The sequence below is a fragment of the Thamnophis elegans genome, chromosome 9 (genome assembly GCF_009769535.1).
Source record: "Thamnophis elegans isolate rThaEle1 chromosome 9, rThaEle1.pri, whole genome shotgun sequence".
In the NCBI taxonomy this organism is placed as follows: domain Eukaryota; kingdom Metazoa; phylum Chordata; class Lepidosauria; order Squamata; family Colubridae; genus Thamnophis; species Thamnophis elegans.
The window spans coordinates 74,728,552-74,748,220 of record NC_045549.1 but is presented as its reverse complement, the minus strand read 5'-3'; the positions used below and the strand labels follow the sequence as shown (position 1 = coordinate 74,748,220).

Below are 19,669 nucleotides of genomic sequence, written 5' to 3'. Positions count from 1 at the left end.
CCGATTATGCTCAGAAAAAAAAGGTTGCGGGCCTTTTTATTTTCATTTGTTCTTCCTTATTTTGCCTTTAAGCAGGTTTCGAACCTGCCTTGATTGGAGAGCTTAGAAAACAGGGTTTCGCCGGGTTTTTTTTGGGGGGGGGGCAAACCGCCACTATTTGTTGAGCGGAGAGCTGGGAAGACTGGATGGAAGGGAGGAGGGGGTCTTGACGAGATGGATCGAGTGGGGGGGGGAATGGTTATTTTACAGTAGTGTGGTGTGTGTTTGTATGAGTGAGTCAAAGAGGCAGAGAGACAGAAAAAGACGGAGACAAGAGAGAGATGGAGACACACACACAGATAGAGAGACAGAGAGAGAGACAGAGAAAGAGAGAGAGAGAGACAGAAAGAGAGGGAGAGTTAGAGAAAGGGACACACAGAGAGAGAAAGAGACAGAGAAAGAAAGACAGAGACACACAGAGAGAAAGAGACAGAGAAAGAAAGACAGAGACAGAGAGAGAGAGAGAGAGAAAGAGAGAGGGACAGAGAGAGAAAGAGAGAGACCGACAAAGAGAGAGAGAGAGAGACAGAGAGGGAAAGAGAGAGAGAGAGAAAGAGACCGACAGAAAAAGAGAGACAGAGAAAGAGACAGACAGAGAGAGATAGAGACAAACACACAGAGAAAGAGAGACACACAGAGAGAGGAGAAAGGCAGACAGAAAGAGAGAAAGAGAGAGAGAGAAAGAGAGACACACAGAGAGAAAGAGAGAGAGAGACAGAGAGAAAGAAAGAGAGAGAGACATTGATATTTTAGTTTCATTGATATGGCAATGCCAGGTGATGCACGAGTTGAAGAGAAACAACTGAAAAAAATAATAATGAAATATCGTGATTTCCAAATTGAATTTGAGCAATTATGGAGGAAGAAACTAATGATTTACCAATAAGAGGAGCCCTTGGAGCAATACACGAAGAGTTGCTTAAAGATAAAGTTTCCCTTCGCACATATATGCTAGTCGTTCCTGACTCTAGGGGGCGCTGCTCATCTCCATTTCAAAGCCAAAGGGCCAGCGCTGTCCGAAGACGTCTCCGTGTTCATGTGGCTGGCATGGCTCAATGTCAAAGGCGCACGGAACGCCCTTTCCTTCCCACCAAAGGTGGCTCCTATTTTTCTACTTGCATTTTTAAGTGCTTTCGAACTGCCAGGTTGGCAGAAGCTGGGACAAGTCACGGGAGCTCACTCCGTTATGCGGTGCTAGGGATTCGAACCGCTGAACTGCTGACCTTTCTGATTGACAAGCTCGGCGTCTTAGCCACTGAGCCACCGCGCCCCTTAGATACGTGGAAATCCTGAACTTATCAGACCTGAATATTCTGACTTTTGCAGCAAAACAACAACAACAGCAACAACCCACTTGCTCGGAACTTCCTATATGTTCAGATGTTACCTTAAGAGCTCTTACGTCTTTCTTTAGGACTAGAACTGTGGAGTTTTTAACCAGTCCAAGACTGTGCTGCTCTTAAACACCATCTGGGCTGACACATTCATAATCAGTGTTCACCATCAGTCAATTGCAAAAGGCAGCTTGGCTTGGCGCAGCTTACATCCTGTGAGGGTACACCTAACACCGCCCAACATCCACATCTACCTATCCCAAATTCTTGGAAAGGGATTGATACGCAAACCTTATTTATTTATTTATTTGGTTTGTCAAACAGGTACGAGATAACAGGTATAAGTATGAACATGGACATGAACAAAGGAAATGAGTACAAATAAATGGGGACAGTGGGAGAGGGAAGGCAGGCACGCTGGTGCGCTTATGCACGCCCCCTTTACGGACCTCTTAGGAATGGGGTGAGGTCCACGGTAGACAGTTTAAGGTTAAAGTTATGGGGGTTTGATGATGTAACAACGGAATCAGGTAGAGCATTCCAGGCGTTGACCACTCTGTGGCTGAAGTCGTATTTCCTGCAATCGAGTTTGGAGCAGGTTTACCTTGAGTTTGTATCGATTGTTTGCCCGTGTGTTATTGAGGTTGAAGCTGAAGAAGAAGTCGTTGACAGGTAGGATGTTGTAGCAGACAATTTTGTGTACTACACTTAGATCGGACCGTAGGTGGTGCAGTTCTAGGTTGTCCAAACCCAGAATTTCGAGCCTGGTGGCATCAGGGATTCTGTTGTGAGTAGAGGAGTGGAGGGATCTTCCCGTGAAATACCTCTGGACTCTCTTCAATTGTATTAACGTCCGAAATACAGTGTGGATTCCAGACAGACGAGCTGTATTCGAGGATTGGTCTGGCAAAGGTTTTGTATGCCCTATTTGCAGTACAGCGTTACCGGAGAAGAAGCTTCGCAAAATTAGGTTAACAAACGCTTAATGCCTTTTTGGCAATGCTGTTACGGTGAGCTCTGGGGCTTAAATCATGAACATATGGTTGACTGTGAGACCAACAACGCCTGAGGAATAATAGAAGGTGCTAGCTATGGTTCGCCTGGTGAATTTTGGTCAGACGTGAGAATTGTCTTTTTGAGTAGGTAGGTTAGGGGTGAGTTGCTGCTGGCATTCCTGCCGGCTCGGTGCCCGCATAAATTTTTCTGTGCATCCACAGAACCAAAAATCAAGATGGCGCCGCCGTAGGAGATCCGGTTCGGGGGCATGGCAGGCATTGGTTGCTGCTGCTTCTAGACCACTACCGGTTCGGCTGAACTGTCGAATCTGCTGTCAGCTCCACTGGCGGGCCACAACAGCACTCGACAATGACTTGAAGGGTCCGAAATGTGATGTACCCGTGGTTCGCTCATGAGGCCAATGTTGAGAAAAGACACGGACACGAGCTTTCTCGAGATGAGGCGACCCAGATTGGGGTCTGGAAGCCCCTTTTATTGAGATAGGACAAAGGCAGGAGGAGCAATCAGCATGTGATTTAAGACAGCCTGTCAAACTACAATTGCTAATCTATGCTCAGGGAAGTTCTGTCTATATATGGTCAAATCCTGGGCGTCGTTGGGTAAGGCACATCTAGAGTGAACTATCAGGATGTTATGTTATGTACTATCAGGATGTTATGGAGTTTGTTTTTTCCTGTGTGGTTCAGCGTGGCTGCGTATGCCCTGTTATGCACTGGGCCATGGGTGACCGCCACCTCTACACAAGGAGTTATATGACAACACCGAAACACACCAAAGAACCTCCAAACCATCAGGGTTAATGGAAGGCCTACTTCAGTTGGATGCTGAAAGCCTTATTTGGGTCAAATTCCCTGCCTGACTGCGCATGAAAGAACCACATGGTTTCCCCCCAAGGATGCTTTGAAAGCCATTCTCTGCTTCGGAGCCTCCAGCTCGGAGGTACTGAGTCAGAATTTATCGCAAGACTGACGGATGACAGACGATAATGAGGACTGTCAGGAATTCCTTTGACACAAAGAACCAGGCCGGGCATCGAGGGAGGCAGCAGGACTAAAAAGCGTGTGATTGTTGTGGGTAGTTCAGCCGGGGCTGAACTTTAATGCAAGCCTTTCCTCGTTTTTATCAGATGAAGCCTGCTCGTCTTCTCTGATTCATAGCCTAGTTTGAGTCAGCTTGAGGGCCAATTTAGATCTTTCTAGAATTTTCTTAGCAGAGGGGACAGCATGGCTGACTGGGGAATTCTGGGAGTTGAAGTCCACAAGTCATAAAGGGGCCATTTTTTCCTCACTCCTGTCTTAGAGCAAAGTTTTCCAACTTAGGAACTTTAAGATCAACTCCCAGAATTCCCCAGCCGACTGGGTGGGGAATTCTGGGAATTGAAGTCCACGAGTTGCCAAGGTTAGACACCCCTGTCCCAGAGTGTCCGGCTCTGAAGTTATTATACCTCCCGTGTCTTCTTCCAATTCAGAAACGGAAGGATTTCGCTTCAGGAGCCATATCGAAGAGGTGTGTGGTATGCACGGAAGGAGGAATTCTGCTCCACCATTATGAAAAAACCCACAATTCTTTAAACCCATAATCAGTTGTGGGATTCCAAATCTTTTCCTACCAGTTCTATGAGAACATGCGTTGTGTGCACAGCAAAGACCGCCCTCGGTGTCAGCACTGGTAAGCTGAGCTGTGTTTTTAGCTTTGCTGAGGTGCAGCAATCCACTCTCCTGCGCGAATCAGCTGAGCTAAAAAACAAGGGAATATAGGACAGGGAACGACGGGAATGGGAGGGCGGGGCCCACCAGTGTTGGTATTTGCCGGTTCTCCAAACTGCTCAAAATTTCCACTACCGGTCACTCCTTTTAGATCCTGACGTCGGGCTACAAGATCGTACGATCTTAATTTTTTTAACGTTATCCTCACCGTTTTCTTTTTATTTGTCCATTCAGGGCGATGGTTTATTCATCAAGAACGGACGAATTATCAACGATGACCACTCCTTCTACGCCGATGTCTACGTGGAAGACGGGCTTATCAAGTTAGTGTTGGAACCCTGAAATTTATTCCGGCCTTCGTTTGATGCAAAAGATGCGGCTTCTTTTATTTAGGATGTTTTGGACTAACTTGGTTTGGTAATTGCTCGGATTAAAAAGATGACACATAGGGAGGCAAAAAGTGGGCAGCTGTAAGGTTAAACGATCAAAGGTAGTCCTCGAATTACAACAATTCATTTAGTGACCATTCAGAGTTACCACGGTATTGAAAAAAGCCGACTTATGGCCATTTTCCACCCTTATGACTGCTCTGCTGAACCTCGCACAGGGGCAGGTGACCCCTTAAGGCAGGGGTGTCAAACCTAAGGCCCGGGGGCTGGATCTGGCCCACAGGGCTGCTCCGGAAACTGTGAAGGACCTGCCCATGGTGCCTCTGCCAGCAAAAACAGAACTTGGGAGGGTGAGGGATTTTACTGGAAGTAGGTTGCAGGTCATCCCAGTTGAAAAAGAGCTTGCGAGGGCCGCACACGGGACCTCGGTTTTCGCTAGTAGAGGGTTGCAGGAGGCGGTTGCAGCCGAAAACTGAGCTTGGGCTGCCACAGGCACTCCCGACACGAGTGACGTCGAGCTGGCCACACCCTGTGCGCCCCAAGGTCGACACAACCCTGATAAGGCTGTTCTGACCCAGCCTTAGCAGAAGCAAGAAACAGACTCCTTATCACGAAAAACCCCTCTTATATTTCCCTCTTCTGAATTAATGGCATTCAGCCAGGCGTTAGTCCTGCAAGGAGTTAACTGCAGTACAGACCTCATCAGTTCCTTGTGATAATTGCCAGGCCAAAAGGTTGTAGCTGAAAGACTGCAAATTAAGTTCTGGCAAGCAGTCTTTGATGCACGAAACACAATGAGCAAAATCTTCAGAAATACAAACTGTTGTCTCCTACGACCACCATTCCCCTTTTCCTTCTATTTATTCCCCAGACAGGGAGGGGCTGTTCAACATCCATGTGTGATTTGCTTCCCGGGTCGATTCCTTGTCCTCCGTTGTTCTCCTCTCCTAACAGCTCTGCGCATACGCGCATCTGAGGCCTGTTCCTCCTCCACACTCATCTCTGACTCCAAGGTCAGCTGCCACTCCAGTGGCTGGGAAATATAGGTCAGCTCTGGCCCCCTCTCTGCCTCTGACGCAGAGCCCTCATCAGAGCCTTCCCCAGACTCCAGGACTGGCCCAAGTTCCTCCCCAACCTCCCCATCGTCTGAGCCTCGTGGGCTGCAACAGAGGCCCTCAATGAAATCGAGTTTGACATCCCTGATTTAAAGGGTAAAATGTACATTTGAGATGTTTGAGGGCCTCCCTCGATAAAAGAGTAAGCAGCCCTGCTTTCTTCCCGTTAGACAAATTGGACAGAATCTGGTTGTTACCGGAAGCCCGAAAACCATCGAGGCAACCGGCCTCATGATCCTTCCAGGTGGTATTGACAGCAACAGTTCTCTGCAGAAATCTGTTCAAGGCGTAACGGTAGCTGATGACTTTTATCAAGGAACGAAGGCTGCGTTGACCGGAGGCACGACCACCGTCAGTAAGTATTGGCGTAGTTGAGATTCAACCTCTCTACAGGGATGTGTTCTGACCCAGAAACTTCCTTAGAAAGCATGAAGCAGACTCTTGGTCCCGGCAAAACCCCTTTTATTTACACGACTGTGAATTCCTTTCATTCACAGTCAGCCAGGCTTAGCAAACAGTCTTTCATAGGAATGTTTATCCACACGAACCTTATCTCGCTTGGAGAGCTGCCAGATAACTAGTTTCCAAGCGCAGGGCAAGGCCAAACTCGGCACAGAGTGTCTTATAGTCACAAACAGAACTTTCCACTCTTGAAACGACTGAAGGTACAAATTGTTTCCTGCAAAATCCCCTTCCCCGTTCACTCCTTTTTTGTTTCCTATGGGAAGGGCCAATCACCTTCAAGGTCTGGCTTTATTCCCAAGTCGACCCTGCTGTCTTAGTTGTTCTTGTCTTCTGGCAGCTCTGCGCATGCGCACACTGGGAACAGGCTCCAGCTGTTCTTCTGCCTCACTGCTCTCTAACTCCCTCTCTGCCTCCGATGCAGAGCCCTTGTCTGAGCTTTCCTCAGCCCCCAGGACTGGCCCAGGTTCCTCCCCAACCTCCTCACCAGCCCTTGGCAGGCCACAGCAGGATGTCCAGAGAGATCCTCCATCCTCTGGTTTCCCCAAAACTGGTTTCCCAAAAGACTTTCTGGTTGTTGTTATTGTTGTTGTTTTGTTTGTTGGAAGAAATATCCATCTGGTTGAGTTCCAAGTGGGGAGAAAGACACTGGAAACATGGAGGCTGATTGGAAAGAGGGTTTAATGATGAAGCCAAACCAAATGGGTTTGGGATTGAGAATGAGGGTTATTTATACCTTCTCTTGGGCTTTGCCCTTGAGCTTCCTGTTCCTGTGCAAGAAATGTATTCTATTGGCTGCAATCAGACTCCCATGTAGGGTCATGTTTGTCTGAGTTAAGGTTTGGTTGAAGTTTGGCTGATGCAATGTCTTTAGTTTTTGCAGTTCAGTGAAATCTACTACTAGATAATCCTATTATGTCCTGGAGGATCGTGTCTTAATCCCATCACCCTTTGTCTCTATTTCTGTTTCTCTCTTTCCCTCTCTCTCTCTCTCTCTGTCTCTCTCTCTTTCTGTCTCTGTCTCTCTTTCTCTCTGTCTGTCTGTCTCTCTTTCTGTCTCTCTTTCTCTCTGTCTCTCTTTCTCTCTGTCTCTCTCTCTTTCTCTCTTGGTCTCCCTCTCTGTCTCTCTTTCTCTCTCTGTGTCTCTCTCTGTCTCCCTCTCTATCTCTCTTTCTCTCTCTGTCTCTATTTCTCTCTGTCTGTCTGTCTCTCTTTCTCTTTCTCTGTCTGTCTGTCTCTGTCTGTCTCTCTTTCTCTCTCTCTGTCTCTCTCTTTCTCTTTCTCTGTCTCTCTCTTTCTCTTTTTCTCTCTCTCTCTTTCTCTTGCAGTTGATCACATCCTTCCAGAGCCCGGCTCCAATTTATTAACGGCGTTTGCAAAATGGAAAGAGGCAGCAGAGAGCAAATCCTGTTGTGATTATTCTCTGCACATGGACATCACCGACTGGTATGATGGGATCCAGGATGATCTTGAAAATCTGGTGCAAGACAAAGGTTTGTACTAAGGGTTTCTGGGGGAGAGCAATTTGTGAGTGTGCTCACTACACCCTTCAGCGTTTGGACATGTGCTGCCTAAGGGAAAAAAATAGCTGATCTCTGTTATTGTTTATCAATAACCGCCTCTGATAGTTTATCAATCCCCAAATAAAACAGTCCCTCTGCGGATCGTCGGTTGAAATCTGTGTTTATGGCACCAGGTAGTTCTAATCCCCTTATGCAGATGGGCCTTGAGTGACAACAGTGCATTTAGTGACCATTCAAAGATACGACGATGCTGAAAAATGGGACTTATGACCATTTTTCACACTTACAACATTGTAGCGCTCCCCCCATAGTCACGTGATCAAAATTCAGACGCTCGGCAATTGGCTCGTATTTATGACAGTTGCAGCGTCCTCGGGTGATGTGACCACCTTTTGCGACCTTCTGACACGCCAAGTCAAGGGGGAAGTGAGATTCACTTAACAACAGTGTTACTCAGTGGTAGGATTCAGCCGGTTCGGGCCAGTTTGGATGGACCGGTTGTTAAATTCCTTCCTATCCCCGCACCTTCCAGGAGTAATGCCTACTAGGCCCAAAACTGAGTGTGTGTATGTGTGTGTGTGTGTGGCACTCCCCCTCCCCACCCCGCGGCCCATTTTTGCTCCCAGGGAGGTACAGGAGCCGGAGTGCTGCCTGTCACACCTCCTGGCCACGCCCACCCAGCCGGTCATTAGGGCAGAGAACCAGTTGTTAAATTATTTGAACACCACCACTGGTGTTACTGAATTAACAAATGCAGTGATTCACTTAACAACGGTGGCAAGAAAGGTGGTTCAGAGGGAGCAAAAACTCAACTTTTGCAAATCTTTCACTTAGCAATCGAAATTTGGGGCTCTCTTGTGGTCATAAGTGGAGGAAGTACCTACGTTGTGTGTGAATGAATTCATCTTTCTTTTTTTTTTAAAATCTCAATAGGTATCAATTCTTTCCAAGTCTACATGGGCTACAAGGATCTCTACCAATTGACGGATTCCCAAGTACGTAGCTTTTTTTAAAAAAAAAATGAGATTTGAAATCTTAGATCTGTCTGATTTTTAACTAGGATAGAGAGAAGGGGGAAAAAAACCCCGTGTTTTATTTTTGGTTTCGCTGTCTCTCCTTTTTTTACTTCGTGAGTTGAGTTGGACGCTCTCGCATTTTATCCCGAATTAGATTTCTGCTTTCTTTGGGGTCCTGTTACAGGATCAGGGGGATTTTAATGGAGGCTGTAGAGCTTAATCAAATGCTTGGACTGTTATTTCCAGCATGTGGGGTCTTTCAACTGAGCCAGTCACTTGATCTATTCTGCGAGTGAAGAGATAATGAACATACATGATGAAGTTTGCCTTTTTCAAAATCTCATGTTATCTGAAGCTGAGAGAACAATAAGAATGTAAAATCACTCTTCTTCTCCTCCTCCTCCTCCTTACTCTTCTTCTTGCTGTTCTGCTCTTTCCTTCCTCCTCCTTTTCCTCTTCTCTTCTTCTTCCTCTTCCTCCTTGTTTTCTTCTCTTCCTCCTCTCTTCTTCTGCTCCTCCTCCTCCCCTTCCTTCTCCTCCCTCCCTCTTCTCTTCTTCCTCCTCCTCCTCCTTGTTTTCTCCACTTCCTCCTCCTCCTTCCTCCACCCTCTTCTCCTCCTCTTCCTCCTGCTTCCTCTCCTCCTCCTTGTTGCCTCCTCTTCCTCCTCCTTCCCCCTCCTGTTTTCTTCTCTTCCTCCTCCTTCCTTCCTCCACCTCTTCTCCTTCTCCTCCTCTTCCTCCTCGTTTTCTCCTCTTCCTCCTCCTCTTTCCCCTCCTCCTCCTCCTCCCCCTCCTCCTCCTCTTTTTCTTCTCTTCCTCCTCTCCTCCTCTCTGTCAATTGCACACAGCTCTACGAAGCATTTACATTCCTGAAAAGTCTCGGAGCCGTTATCATGGTCCACGCAGAAAATGGGGATTTGATAGCTCAGGTGAGAGACATGAATTAATGAATGAAAATGGTATGTTCTGATATGCCCAGGAAGCCTCTACTGGCTTCCTATGATTTGGGGATCTCTACCCCGCATCCCCCACCCAAGGAATCACCGTGGCCTCTTTTGTTTCAGGAGCAAAAGAGGGTGCTGGCATTGGGAATAACAGGACCAGAAGGTCACGCTTTGAGCCGACCTGAGGAGGTGAGGATTCCTGCATTGCCTTCCAGAAATACCTGAAACATAAAAGGAACCCAAAGGTGCTTTTTTCCCCAAGAGGAAACTGGACTTTCTGGTTTTTTTTTTCCTTTGAAGACGCTTCACTTCTGACTGGATGGTGGGGAAGGGAAGGATTGGTACTCCTTGCAGACAACTGTTCATTTGCATTCTTTTTAGAGAGCCGTTGAGGCCACTTGGAAGTTTATCTCCGTCCTCAGGGTCACCTGAGTGGTGCAAATGGGTGTGGAGTCTTCTTGGAACTGCTGAAAGGATGGATGGTGGGGAAGGGAAGGATTGGTATTCTTTGCAGACAACTGGTCATTTGCATTCTTTTTAGAGAGCCGTTGAGGCCGCTTGGAAGTTTATCTCTGTCCTCAGGGTCACCTGAGTGGTGCAAATGGGTGTGGAGTCTTCTTGGAACTGCTGAAAGGGTCTGTGTTGTAGACTGGAGATAGACAATGTTGTATTCCTCCCCTTCTGTTGAGGAAGGGCTGTTCAGTTTTGACGTAGATGGCCTCTTTGACCCCTCTTCCAAACCAGCCGTCCTCTCTGTCCAAAATGTGGACTTTGCCATCTTCAAAAGAGTGGGCTTTGTCTTTTAAATGCAGACGGACTGCTGAATCTAGTCCGGATGGGTTTGTTCTCCGAAGTTGCGCCACGCGTTTGTGAAGTGGCTGTTTTGTTTCCCCCAAGTCTGCACATGTCTCACTGCATTGTACTGCATTTACCACGTTCTTCAGTTTGGGTCTAAGTGGTTTTTCCCTTGGGATGCTGCCTTTGTCTCCAAAGAAAAACCAGAAAGTCCCATTGCCTCTCGAAAAAAAAAACACACACACAACCTTTGGGTCAACCTTGGATGACGGAGAATCTCCAAAGACAACATAAAAGGAAGTTCAGATTTGCAGTTCAAAAAGTGCAATGTTGTAATTTCTCCTTTGCGCATGAATTTCCATGAAAATCAATGCAGAAAAGGCCACGCCCCCTCAAGGCCATGCCGCCCCCCCCTCCCAGCAAACAGGCAGAGAATTGATTGCTCAAATTTTTCAATCCCACCCCTGGGTTGGACTAGAAGACCTCCAAGGTCCCTTCCGACTCTTGTTATTTCTATGAAAAACTACAGAGAAGGTGAACAAACACTGAAAATTAAGGGGGCTTGTTAATAGATCTGGAGAGAAAGACTCTGTTAAACCCCCAGAGTCATTATCTTGACATGGGTCACTGTTGTGGCCCAGCAGGAGCCGTTGGAGCTGCCACCAGATTCCGACAGCGAGGGGCCCTATGAGTCGGCTCTGGAGGATGTGGAGGACCCTGGACAGGGTTCTGACTCCGAGCAGGGTGCAGAGAGGCTGGTTGGCCACCAGGAGGCACCTGAGCCTTGGACCAGTGGGGAGGAGACAAGGGAGAGTGAGCCAGAGGCCAGTAGTGAGTTGTTCCTGGATGCACGCCATCAAAGAGCTACTTGGCGTCAGGAATAGTTGCACAGTTACAGGAGGTAATTGCACTCAGCTGGTGGTCATTAGGCTCCTCTCCAGACTATAAAAAGACTCCTTGTGCACACGCCCCTCTTTGCAGCAGTCAACGCAGGATTGAATGTCAGAGGACATTACTGTGAGCTTGGCAGGCTGGATTGCTGCCAAGCCTTATCTGTGTTTATTGCTGCCCAAGCTTGTCTATGTCGGGTTGCTGCCAAGGACCTGTCTGTCTGTTAATTAAATGCCGTAATTTATCTCTGGCTCGGAGTGTGCTTTGGTGTGGAACGAGGGGGGTCAGAACAGGTCACCATGGAAATGAAACAAGCAAGCAACGCTAATTAATCAATGTGAACGTTCTTACTGGTAATAATGACTCTTGGTCTTCCTTTGTCTTTGCCGTTCAGCTGGAAGCAGAAGCCGTATTCCGGGCCATCACCATAGCTAGTCGGATCAACTGTCCTGTCTATATCACTAAAGTTATGAGTAGGAGCGCGGCTGATGTAATCTCGCTGGCTAGGAAAAAAGGTACGGGGTTCAGATTTTCTTGACGAATGAGTCTATTTCTCTTTCACGCCCCTGTGTGTCTCGGGTTAAAAGGACGCGGTGGGAGTTAGAGAACTTTGATTGAAGCCTGGCACTCCATGTGCAATTGCATCAACAGACACTGACCTACAACCAGCCTACAAGCCCCTCAGAATTCAAATCAACCATACAGCCAACCAGCGATGGCAGGAGCCTTCAACCAACCCATGGAATTGCCCCGCACCAACTGTTCCGACCCAGCCTTAGCAGAAGCAAGAAACAAACTCCTTGTCACGAAAAAACCCCTCTTGTGAATTAATGGCATTCACCCACCGAAAAGTCCAGGTGTTAATCCTGCAAGGATTAACAGACATTATCAGTTCCTTGTGATCATTGCCAGGCCGAAAGGCTGCAAATTAAGTTCTGGCAAGCAGTCTTTGATGCATGAAACACAGTGAGCAAAATCTTCAGAAATACGAACTGTTGTCTCCTACGACCACCACTTCCCTTTCCTTCTATTTATTCCCCAGCCAGAGAGGGGGCCATTCAGCATCCACATGTGCTTTGCTTCCCGAGTTGACTTCTTGTCCTCCGTTGTTCTCCTCTCCTAACTGCTCTGCGCATACGCGCATCTGGAACAGGCCCCAGCTGTTCTTCCTCCTCACTCATGTCGTCCTCCAAAGGCAGCTGCCTCTTCCATGGCTGGGAAATGTCAGATGGCTCTGGCTCTCTCTCTGTGGCCAATGCTGAGCATCCATCAGAACCTTCCCCAGACCCCAACACTGGCCCAAGTTCCTCCCCAGCCTCCTCATCGTCCGAGTCTGCCGCGAGCTCTGCTGGCAGTTGGTGGGCCGCAACATCAACCAGCACTTCACCTCCCAATGACCCTCATCTGCCATGACCTCTCCATCACAAGACCCCATTATAAGACCCTGTCCAGATATGACCCACACTGACCCATCACAAGACCCATCCCTAGTTCTATCACAAAGCATTTGATTAAAATAAATTTGATAAAAGCAAAAGAAATCCGATTTAAATTTGTTAAAAATCTGATATTTCTTAAAAAAAACACCATTGATTTTTATCCACCCTGGTCTGTCTTTTGTCTACTCAAGGTGCTCTGGTATTTGGGGAGCCAATCACAGCCAGTCTGGGGACCGATGGCACTCATTATTGGAACAAGAATTGGGCGAAGGCCGCAGCGTTTGTGACCTCACCGCCTCTGAGTCTGGATCCTACCACGCCTGATCATCTGACCTCACTTCTAGCCTGGTAAGACAAGATAGATGCTGGCAAACTATGGGTATCAGCCATCACGGTGGAGATGTTATGGAGATACTAAAAGGGCAGTTGGGAATCAGGTTTACCATGGCAAAGGGATGTCTTTATCAGGGGGCATGAGTTTGAGAGGGCGATTCTGTTGTGGCCCATCAGCAGAGCTGGCAGCAGAGTCGGACAGTGAGGAGGTTGGGGAGAAACACGGGCCAGTCCTGGAGTCTGGGGAAGGCTTAGATGAAGGCTCTGCGTTGAAGGCAGACAAGGGGCCAGGGCTGTATGCCAGTTATCAGCTGCCTTCGGAGTCAGACATCAATGAGGCAGAAAAACAGCTGGAGCCTGTTCCCAGTGTGTGCATGCGCAGAGTTGCCAGACGAAGGGAAGAGCTAAAGAATAGGGGTCGACTTGGGAATAAGGCCACAGGTGGACGATGAATGGCCCCTCCCAGAGGAAATAAAAGATGAGCAAAAGGGGAGTGGAGTTTGCAGGCGACTATTAGTTTGCTTCATTAGTTTGTGACTCTCCGAGACTCCTTGCCAAGTTTTGCAGATATCCGCCTGGCAGCTCTCCAAGCCAGAGAAGGTCTGTGATCGTAAATCCTCCTTTGAAAGACTTTGCTGGAGGTGAATGAGCAGAACTCACAGGAAATTAATAAAAGGGTTTTTTGTCAGGACAAGGAGTTTGCTTCATGCTCTCAGGAAGCCTCGGTTAGGACAGATTCTGGCAGTTCGGTGGCTGTCGTGACTCCATGGTTACACGGGTAGTTAAGCAAGAAGAGGCAGAAGTTCCAGTGTGTGTGTGTGTGTGTGTGTGTGTGTGTGTGCATGTGTGTGTGCTTGCATGTGTCACCATCATGGCCCTAACTTAACAATTGCAGTGATTCCCCTGAACAAACGTGGCAAGGAAAATCGTAATAGGGGGCAAAGCTCCCTTAAGGAATGTCTCCGCTTAACAACCTAAGTTTTGGGCTCAATGGTGTTCGTACGTTGTGAGAAACGAAAAGTGACATGTGTATTATCTGTATTTTCTTTTCTTTCAGTGGAGACCTACAAGTGACCGGAAGCGGCCACTGTACTTACAACACAGCCCAAAAGGCTCTGGGCAAGGAAAACTTCACGCTCATCCCAGAAGGGGTTAATGGAATTGAAGAAAGAATGACGGTGGTCTGGAATAAATGTGTTGTGAGTGGAATATATAAGGAAAGATAAAAGGGGAGGGGGGAACAAAGGGGAGGAGCAAAAGAAAAATGCACAGTGTCAGGCCTGTTGCAGCTCGGGCACTTAGGAAAGAAAGACCCTCGATTCCGCTTGCAGTGAAAGGTATACTTTTTTCAGAGTTTGTTGCAGCAATCGCATCCAGAAAGCACACACAGGTAACTGATTCAGCAGGATTCGTTAACTTCTCTTTATATATAATATAACATGAAGTAAATATACAACACCCAAAGCAGGTTTTCCTACGTGGTAGCAAATACAAACAGACACAAGAAGAGGAGAGAACAGTTTCAGTTTCAGTTCAGAGCAGCCGACTCAGCACAGACGCAGAGCTACAGAGCTAAGCCACGGCCAGGCTCCTTGCGGTCTTGAATCAGCAAACACTGTTTCAGTTTCCAAACAGCCCTCATTGGCTGACCCAGTTGCCAAGTCGATGCATTGGCGGGCCTCGTTGCCATGTCTCTGCCAAGTCGCTAACTCTCATACACACTGACAACTTTTACTAAAGCCAAGCGGTGACAGCGTTATTCTAATTGTGTCTCCAACAATATCATTCCTTTCCTTCTCTACAAATATGGTGGGGTCCTTTAGGCCCCAGATATTAAGTTTTGTTGAATCAGATGTCATGTACTGAGGAATCACATACATTTTCAAATGTCACGGTCTAGTATTTCACCCTTATTAATATGCACCATCTAATCCAACTTTTTAAGCAGGGGGCCGATTCACGGTCCCTCAACTGGATGGGTGTGGCTAGGTAATCATGTGACTGGGTGGGCGTGGCCAATTTAGCAGTCTATTTTGCCTTTGTCCTTGCTGTACTTGATTGATTGATTGAATTTGTATGCCGCCCACTCTCAGAGACTCAGGGCGGCTTACAAAAAAAGGGGGGGAGGGAGGGACATACAAAAACAAGACAACATTTAAAAAAACACAACGTTCACAACTGAGGGTGGGGCTGGACGATTCAACAGCCCCAGGCCTGCCGGAACAGCCAGGTCTTGGTCGCTTTGCAGAAGGCCGGAAGGGTAGTGAGGGTCCGGATCTCAATGGGGAGATCGTTAGCCGACATTGACCGGCAGATGGAATCCGGAGGAGACCTAATCTATAGGCCTTAGGGAGGTAATTGGCAGGAGGCGGTCTCTCAGGTAACCAGGTCCGATACCATGTAGGGCACTTGCCCCTCCCCGACTCACCCACTGGCCCTGGATCATGTAACTGCACTGGCGAGATCACTCCCTCAGTCAGCTGGCCCTTCCCCTCCCGCTTCGGCCTTACCTTCGGCAGCAGCGGCGTGCTCAGAAGTGCAGCTCAACCAGTGAAATGACTAAGCAGAAGTGCAGCTGGAGTGGCTGCTTGCTGGAAGATAAGGCCGATGGTGAGGGGTGGGGTGAGGGGCGGGGCTGAATCCCTCCACTCTGCGGGCCGGATACCTTGCATTGGCGGGCCGTATCCGGCCCGCAGGGCGTAGTTTGAGCATCTGCGGTCTAAACTGTAGAAAAATAGATCTGTGTCTCTGTTACTATAGCTTCAATTTCTGATTAGTCTACAGGTAAAATGGACGAGAACCAGTTTGTTGCCATCACTAGCTCTAACGCTGCCAAAATCTTCAATCTGTATCCGCGAAAAGGCAGGATTGAAGTTGGGTCCGATGCTGACCTCGTGATCTGGGATCCCGACAAGGAGAAGACGATCACGGCCAAAAGCCATAAATCGGTAAGCCGGAACACCTCGGTTGATAGAACGCTGAGAAGGACAAGGTTGGAAGGGGCCTTGGAGGTCCTCCAGTCCAACCCCCTGCTCAGGCAGGAAGCCCTATAGCAGTGATGGCGAACTCTTTCAGCACCAAGTGCTCAAACCGGAATGCACATGCATGCACAAATTCCAGACAAATGATTGTCTAATCTCTTCTTAAAAAACTTCCAGTGTTGGAGCATTCACACAATTGTGGAGGAAAGTTTAAAGGCTTCAGCTTTTAAAATCTTGATTCATGATGAAATCTTTTTTTTCCTTTCTTTCTTCAAACCAGTAAAATGTTCAACAAGAATTATGGAAGTGGATTATTAGGGAAGGTTTATTGAACTTGCAAAGGATTGTTTTGTTCTTTCCAGTCTGTGTTTTTTTTTTGTTTAAACATACGTGTTACATGATTAGAAAGGAGTGAAACACACAAACTTATCCACAAAATTAGGTATCCCATTCCTTGGTTTCTATGCTGCGAAGAATATGAAACACTAAAAGTCTTTATTGGACTTAAACTGAAATCATCCTCTTTTAACTGAGCCCATAATCCCTTGCTGGGTGGAGTCCGGGAACCTGAATGCAGCTGAGCAGGTGTGGGTTGCTGACGGCATTAATGCCGGTTCAGTGCACGGGCAAATTTTACGCGAGTGTGCTCACTTCGCTCACGTCCGTGCACATTTGCACATAAATATGCCCACGCATGCACAAAATGTTAAAAAAATGAAAATAAATTAAATTTGTCCAATTAAAATTGCGCAGAACCAAAAAATCAAGATGGCACCACCATAGGAGGACTGGTTTGGGGGCGTGGCAGGCCTGGGTCACTGCCGGTTCCAGCGACGCAGGCCGTCAAACCACTATCAGTTCGGCCGAAGCGGAATCAAAAACATTCGGCAGTTTGACCTAGTGGTTATTAAAACCTCACACGGGCCTATGAATTAATGCAAGGAAAAGCATGCCTAGATGTTCAGGAATAATGATATATTGTTGTCATTCTTTAGGTTGTTGAATATAACATTTTTGAAGGCATGGAATGCCGCGGGGCTCCCTACATAGTTATTAGCCAAGGGAAGGTTGTGTTCGAGGATGGGAATCTCACGGTGAGGAAAGGAACGGGCTCGTTTATCCCGCGGAATTCCTTTCCAGAGTATCTTTATCAACGGATCAAAACTAGGAATAAGGTATGTTTACTCACTTCCTTGTCATCTTTTAATATTGCACAACTTTCATTAATTATAAGTAGTCCTCAACGTGCAATCAGAAAATTCCTCCTTATTTCCAGGTTGAATCTCTCCTTGGTCAGTTTCCATCCATTGTTCTTTGTCTGGCCTTCGGGGGGCTTTGGAAAATAGCTTGTCCCCCTCCTCTCTGCGGCAGCCCTTCAAATATTTGAAGATGCTCTCCTGTCTCCCTTGGTCCTTCTCTTCCCTAGACTAGCCAGGCCCAGTTCCTGCAACCGTTCTTTATATGTTTTAGTCTCCAGTCCCCTCATCATCCTGGTTGCTCTTTTCTGCACTCTTTCTAGAGTCTCAACATCTTTTTTTATGAGTGTGGTGACCAAAACTGGACGCAGTACTCTAGGTGTGGTCTTACTAAGGCTTTACAGAGTGGTATTACCACCTCACTTGATCTTGATTGTATCTCTCTGTTAATGCAGCTTAGGATTGCATTGGTTTTTTTGGCTGCCACTGCACACTGCTGGCTCATACTTAGCTGGTTGTGCACTAAGACTCCAAGATCCCTCTCTCAGTTACTGCTATTAAGTCTTGCTTCACCCAGTTTACATGTGTACTTAAGAAGGGAATAGCATACTTCCTTCTTAAGAGATATATCCTGGACACAATCGGATAACACTGACAGCTTTGGTCTATTTGAGTGGCCTGAGGTCCAGAACTCTGCTTCTCACTTATTTAGGATCACCTACAGGCAGGGCCGGATTTAGATGAAAAGAGGCCCTAGGCTATTCCACTTATGAGGCCCTTTCACCTCCCATTTTTAAGTTTACATGAGAGACAATAAAATACATAATTACTGTGATATATATCAACATATATAAATATATATAGCTAGCCTCCCGATGGAGGGCGGCTCTGCTCTGCGGCAAAGGCAGCGAGGCCAGCCGCCTCCCCTGCTGCGCTCAGCTGCCCGGCTCGGCCCCCTCACCATCACCTGCCTGGCCGCTGGTGGGCTCCGTGTCGATGGGGCGGCTACTGGGAGCGGCCGCACCTCTCGCCCGACCGCCGGTGCCGGGAATGTGGGCGGGCTCCCCAACTGCTGCGGCGCTGGAATGATCTTAACCAATACATTCTTATGTTTGTTTATTAGTCATATGCGTAGAATTTCTCCTTATTTTCGGTTCAGTGTTTTAGTGTTCACTGTTTTTAGAATAGTGTAATTTTAATTTTGCTAACAATTTGAATGTAGACCCCTCTTGATCTGGAGGCCCTAGGCTGAAGCCTAGTTAGCCTATAGGAAAATCCTGCCCTGCCTACAGGAGAGTAAGAAGCCAAAGCAGTTGTGTTGTTAAAGAGACACAAGTGAACACCTCTTCACTGAGAATGAATACATGTTTGTTTATGGAGATTCTCAGTCCTCCGGGTCATGGTTGTCCCAAAGGTGTTTCTTCAAGAGGCAACTGGACTTTCTGGTTTTTGCTTTGAAGACATTTCGCTTCTCATTCAAAGAAGCTTCTCCAGCTCTGACTTGGATGGTGGGGAATGGAAGGATTGATGCTCCTTGCAGACAGCTGGTCATTTGCATCCTCTGAGCAAGTTGTTAAGGCCGCTAGGAGTTTTAGCTGTGTCCTCAGGGTCACCTGAGCGGGGCAAATGGGCGTGGAGCCTTCTTGGAACTGCTGAAAGGATCTGTGTTGTAGACTGGAGATGGATGATGTGGTATCCCCCACCCCCTCTGTTGAGAGAGGGCTATTCAATTTGGACACAGATGGCCTCTTCGACCCCTCTTTCAAACCAGCGGTCCTCTCTGTCCAAAATGTGGACTTTATTGTCTTTAAAAGAGTGGCCGTTTCGCTTCTGACTGGAGGGAAGGATTGGTACTCCTTGCAGACAACTGGTCATTTGCATTCTATTTAGAGAGCCGTTGAGGCCACTTGGAAGTTTATCTCTGTCCTCAGGGTCACCTGAGAAGTGCAAATGGGTGTGGAGCCTTCTTGGAACTGCTGAAAGGGTCTGTGTTGTAGACTGGAGATAGACAATGTTGTATTCCTCCCCCTCTGTTGAGAGAGGGCTGTTCAGTTTTGACGCAGATGGCCTCTTTGACCCCTCTTCCAAACCAGCGGTCCTCTCTGTCCAAAATGTGGACTTTGCCATCTTCAAAAGAGTGGGCTTTGTCTTTTAAATGCAGACAGACTGCTGAATCTAATCCGGATGGGTTTGTTCTCCGATGTTGCGCCACCCGTTTGTGAAGTGGCTGTTTTGTTTCCCCCAAGTTACAGATCTGCACTTGCTCTCTGCGTTGTGCTGCATATATGTGGTGTTTCTTTCTGTGCCCTGCAGGTAACGGAACTACAGGGTGTTTCCCGAGGAATGTACGACGGGCCGGTCTACGAAGTTGTAGCAACTCCTGCGAAATATGCAACCCCCGCCCCCTCAACGAAAACGTCGCCTGCCAAAAACCAGCCTCCGCCCATCAGAAACCTCCATCAGTCTAATTTCAGTTTATCAGGTGATTT

At 47.5% G+C, this 19,669-nt stretch overlaps 1 protein-coding gene across 1 annotated transcript in view; it reads left to right on the top strand.

The window, feature by feature from the left end:
* Positions 1-19,669, top strand: part of LOC116512977 (dihydropyrimidinase-related protein 1-like) — a 33,123-nt gene that overhangs the window by 7,438 nt on the left and 6,016 nt on the right. Inside the window, exons 2-13 of the mRNA XM_032223680.1 lie at positions 4,331-4,419; positions 5,771-5,955; positions 7,391-7,555; positions 8,519-8,580; positions 9,450-9,530; positions 9,666-9,734; positions 11,626-11,746; positions 12,862-13,018; positions 14,061-14,202; positions 15,781-15,951; positions 16,980-17,159; positions 19,494-19,662. Of these exons, the coding sequence (XP_032079571.1) occupies positions 4,331-4,419; positions 5,771-5,955; positions 7,391-7,555; positions 8,519-8,580; positions 9,450-9,530; positions 9,666-9,734; positions 11,626-11,746; positions 12,862-13,018; positions 14,061-14,202; positions 15,781-15,951; positions 16,980-17,159; positions 19,494-19,662 (1,591 nt within the window). The remainder of the gene's footprint in view (positions 1-4,330; positions 4,420-5,770; positions 5,956-7,390; positions 7,556-8,518; positions 8,581-9,449; positions 9,531-9,665; positions 9,735-11,625; positions 11,747-12,861; positions 13,019-14,060; positions 14,203-15,780; positions 15,952-16,979; positions 17,160-19,493; positions 19,663-19,669) is intronic.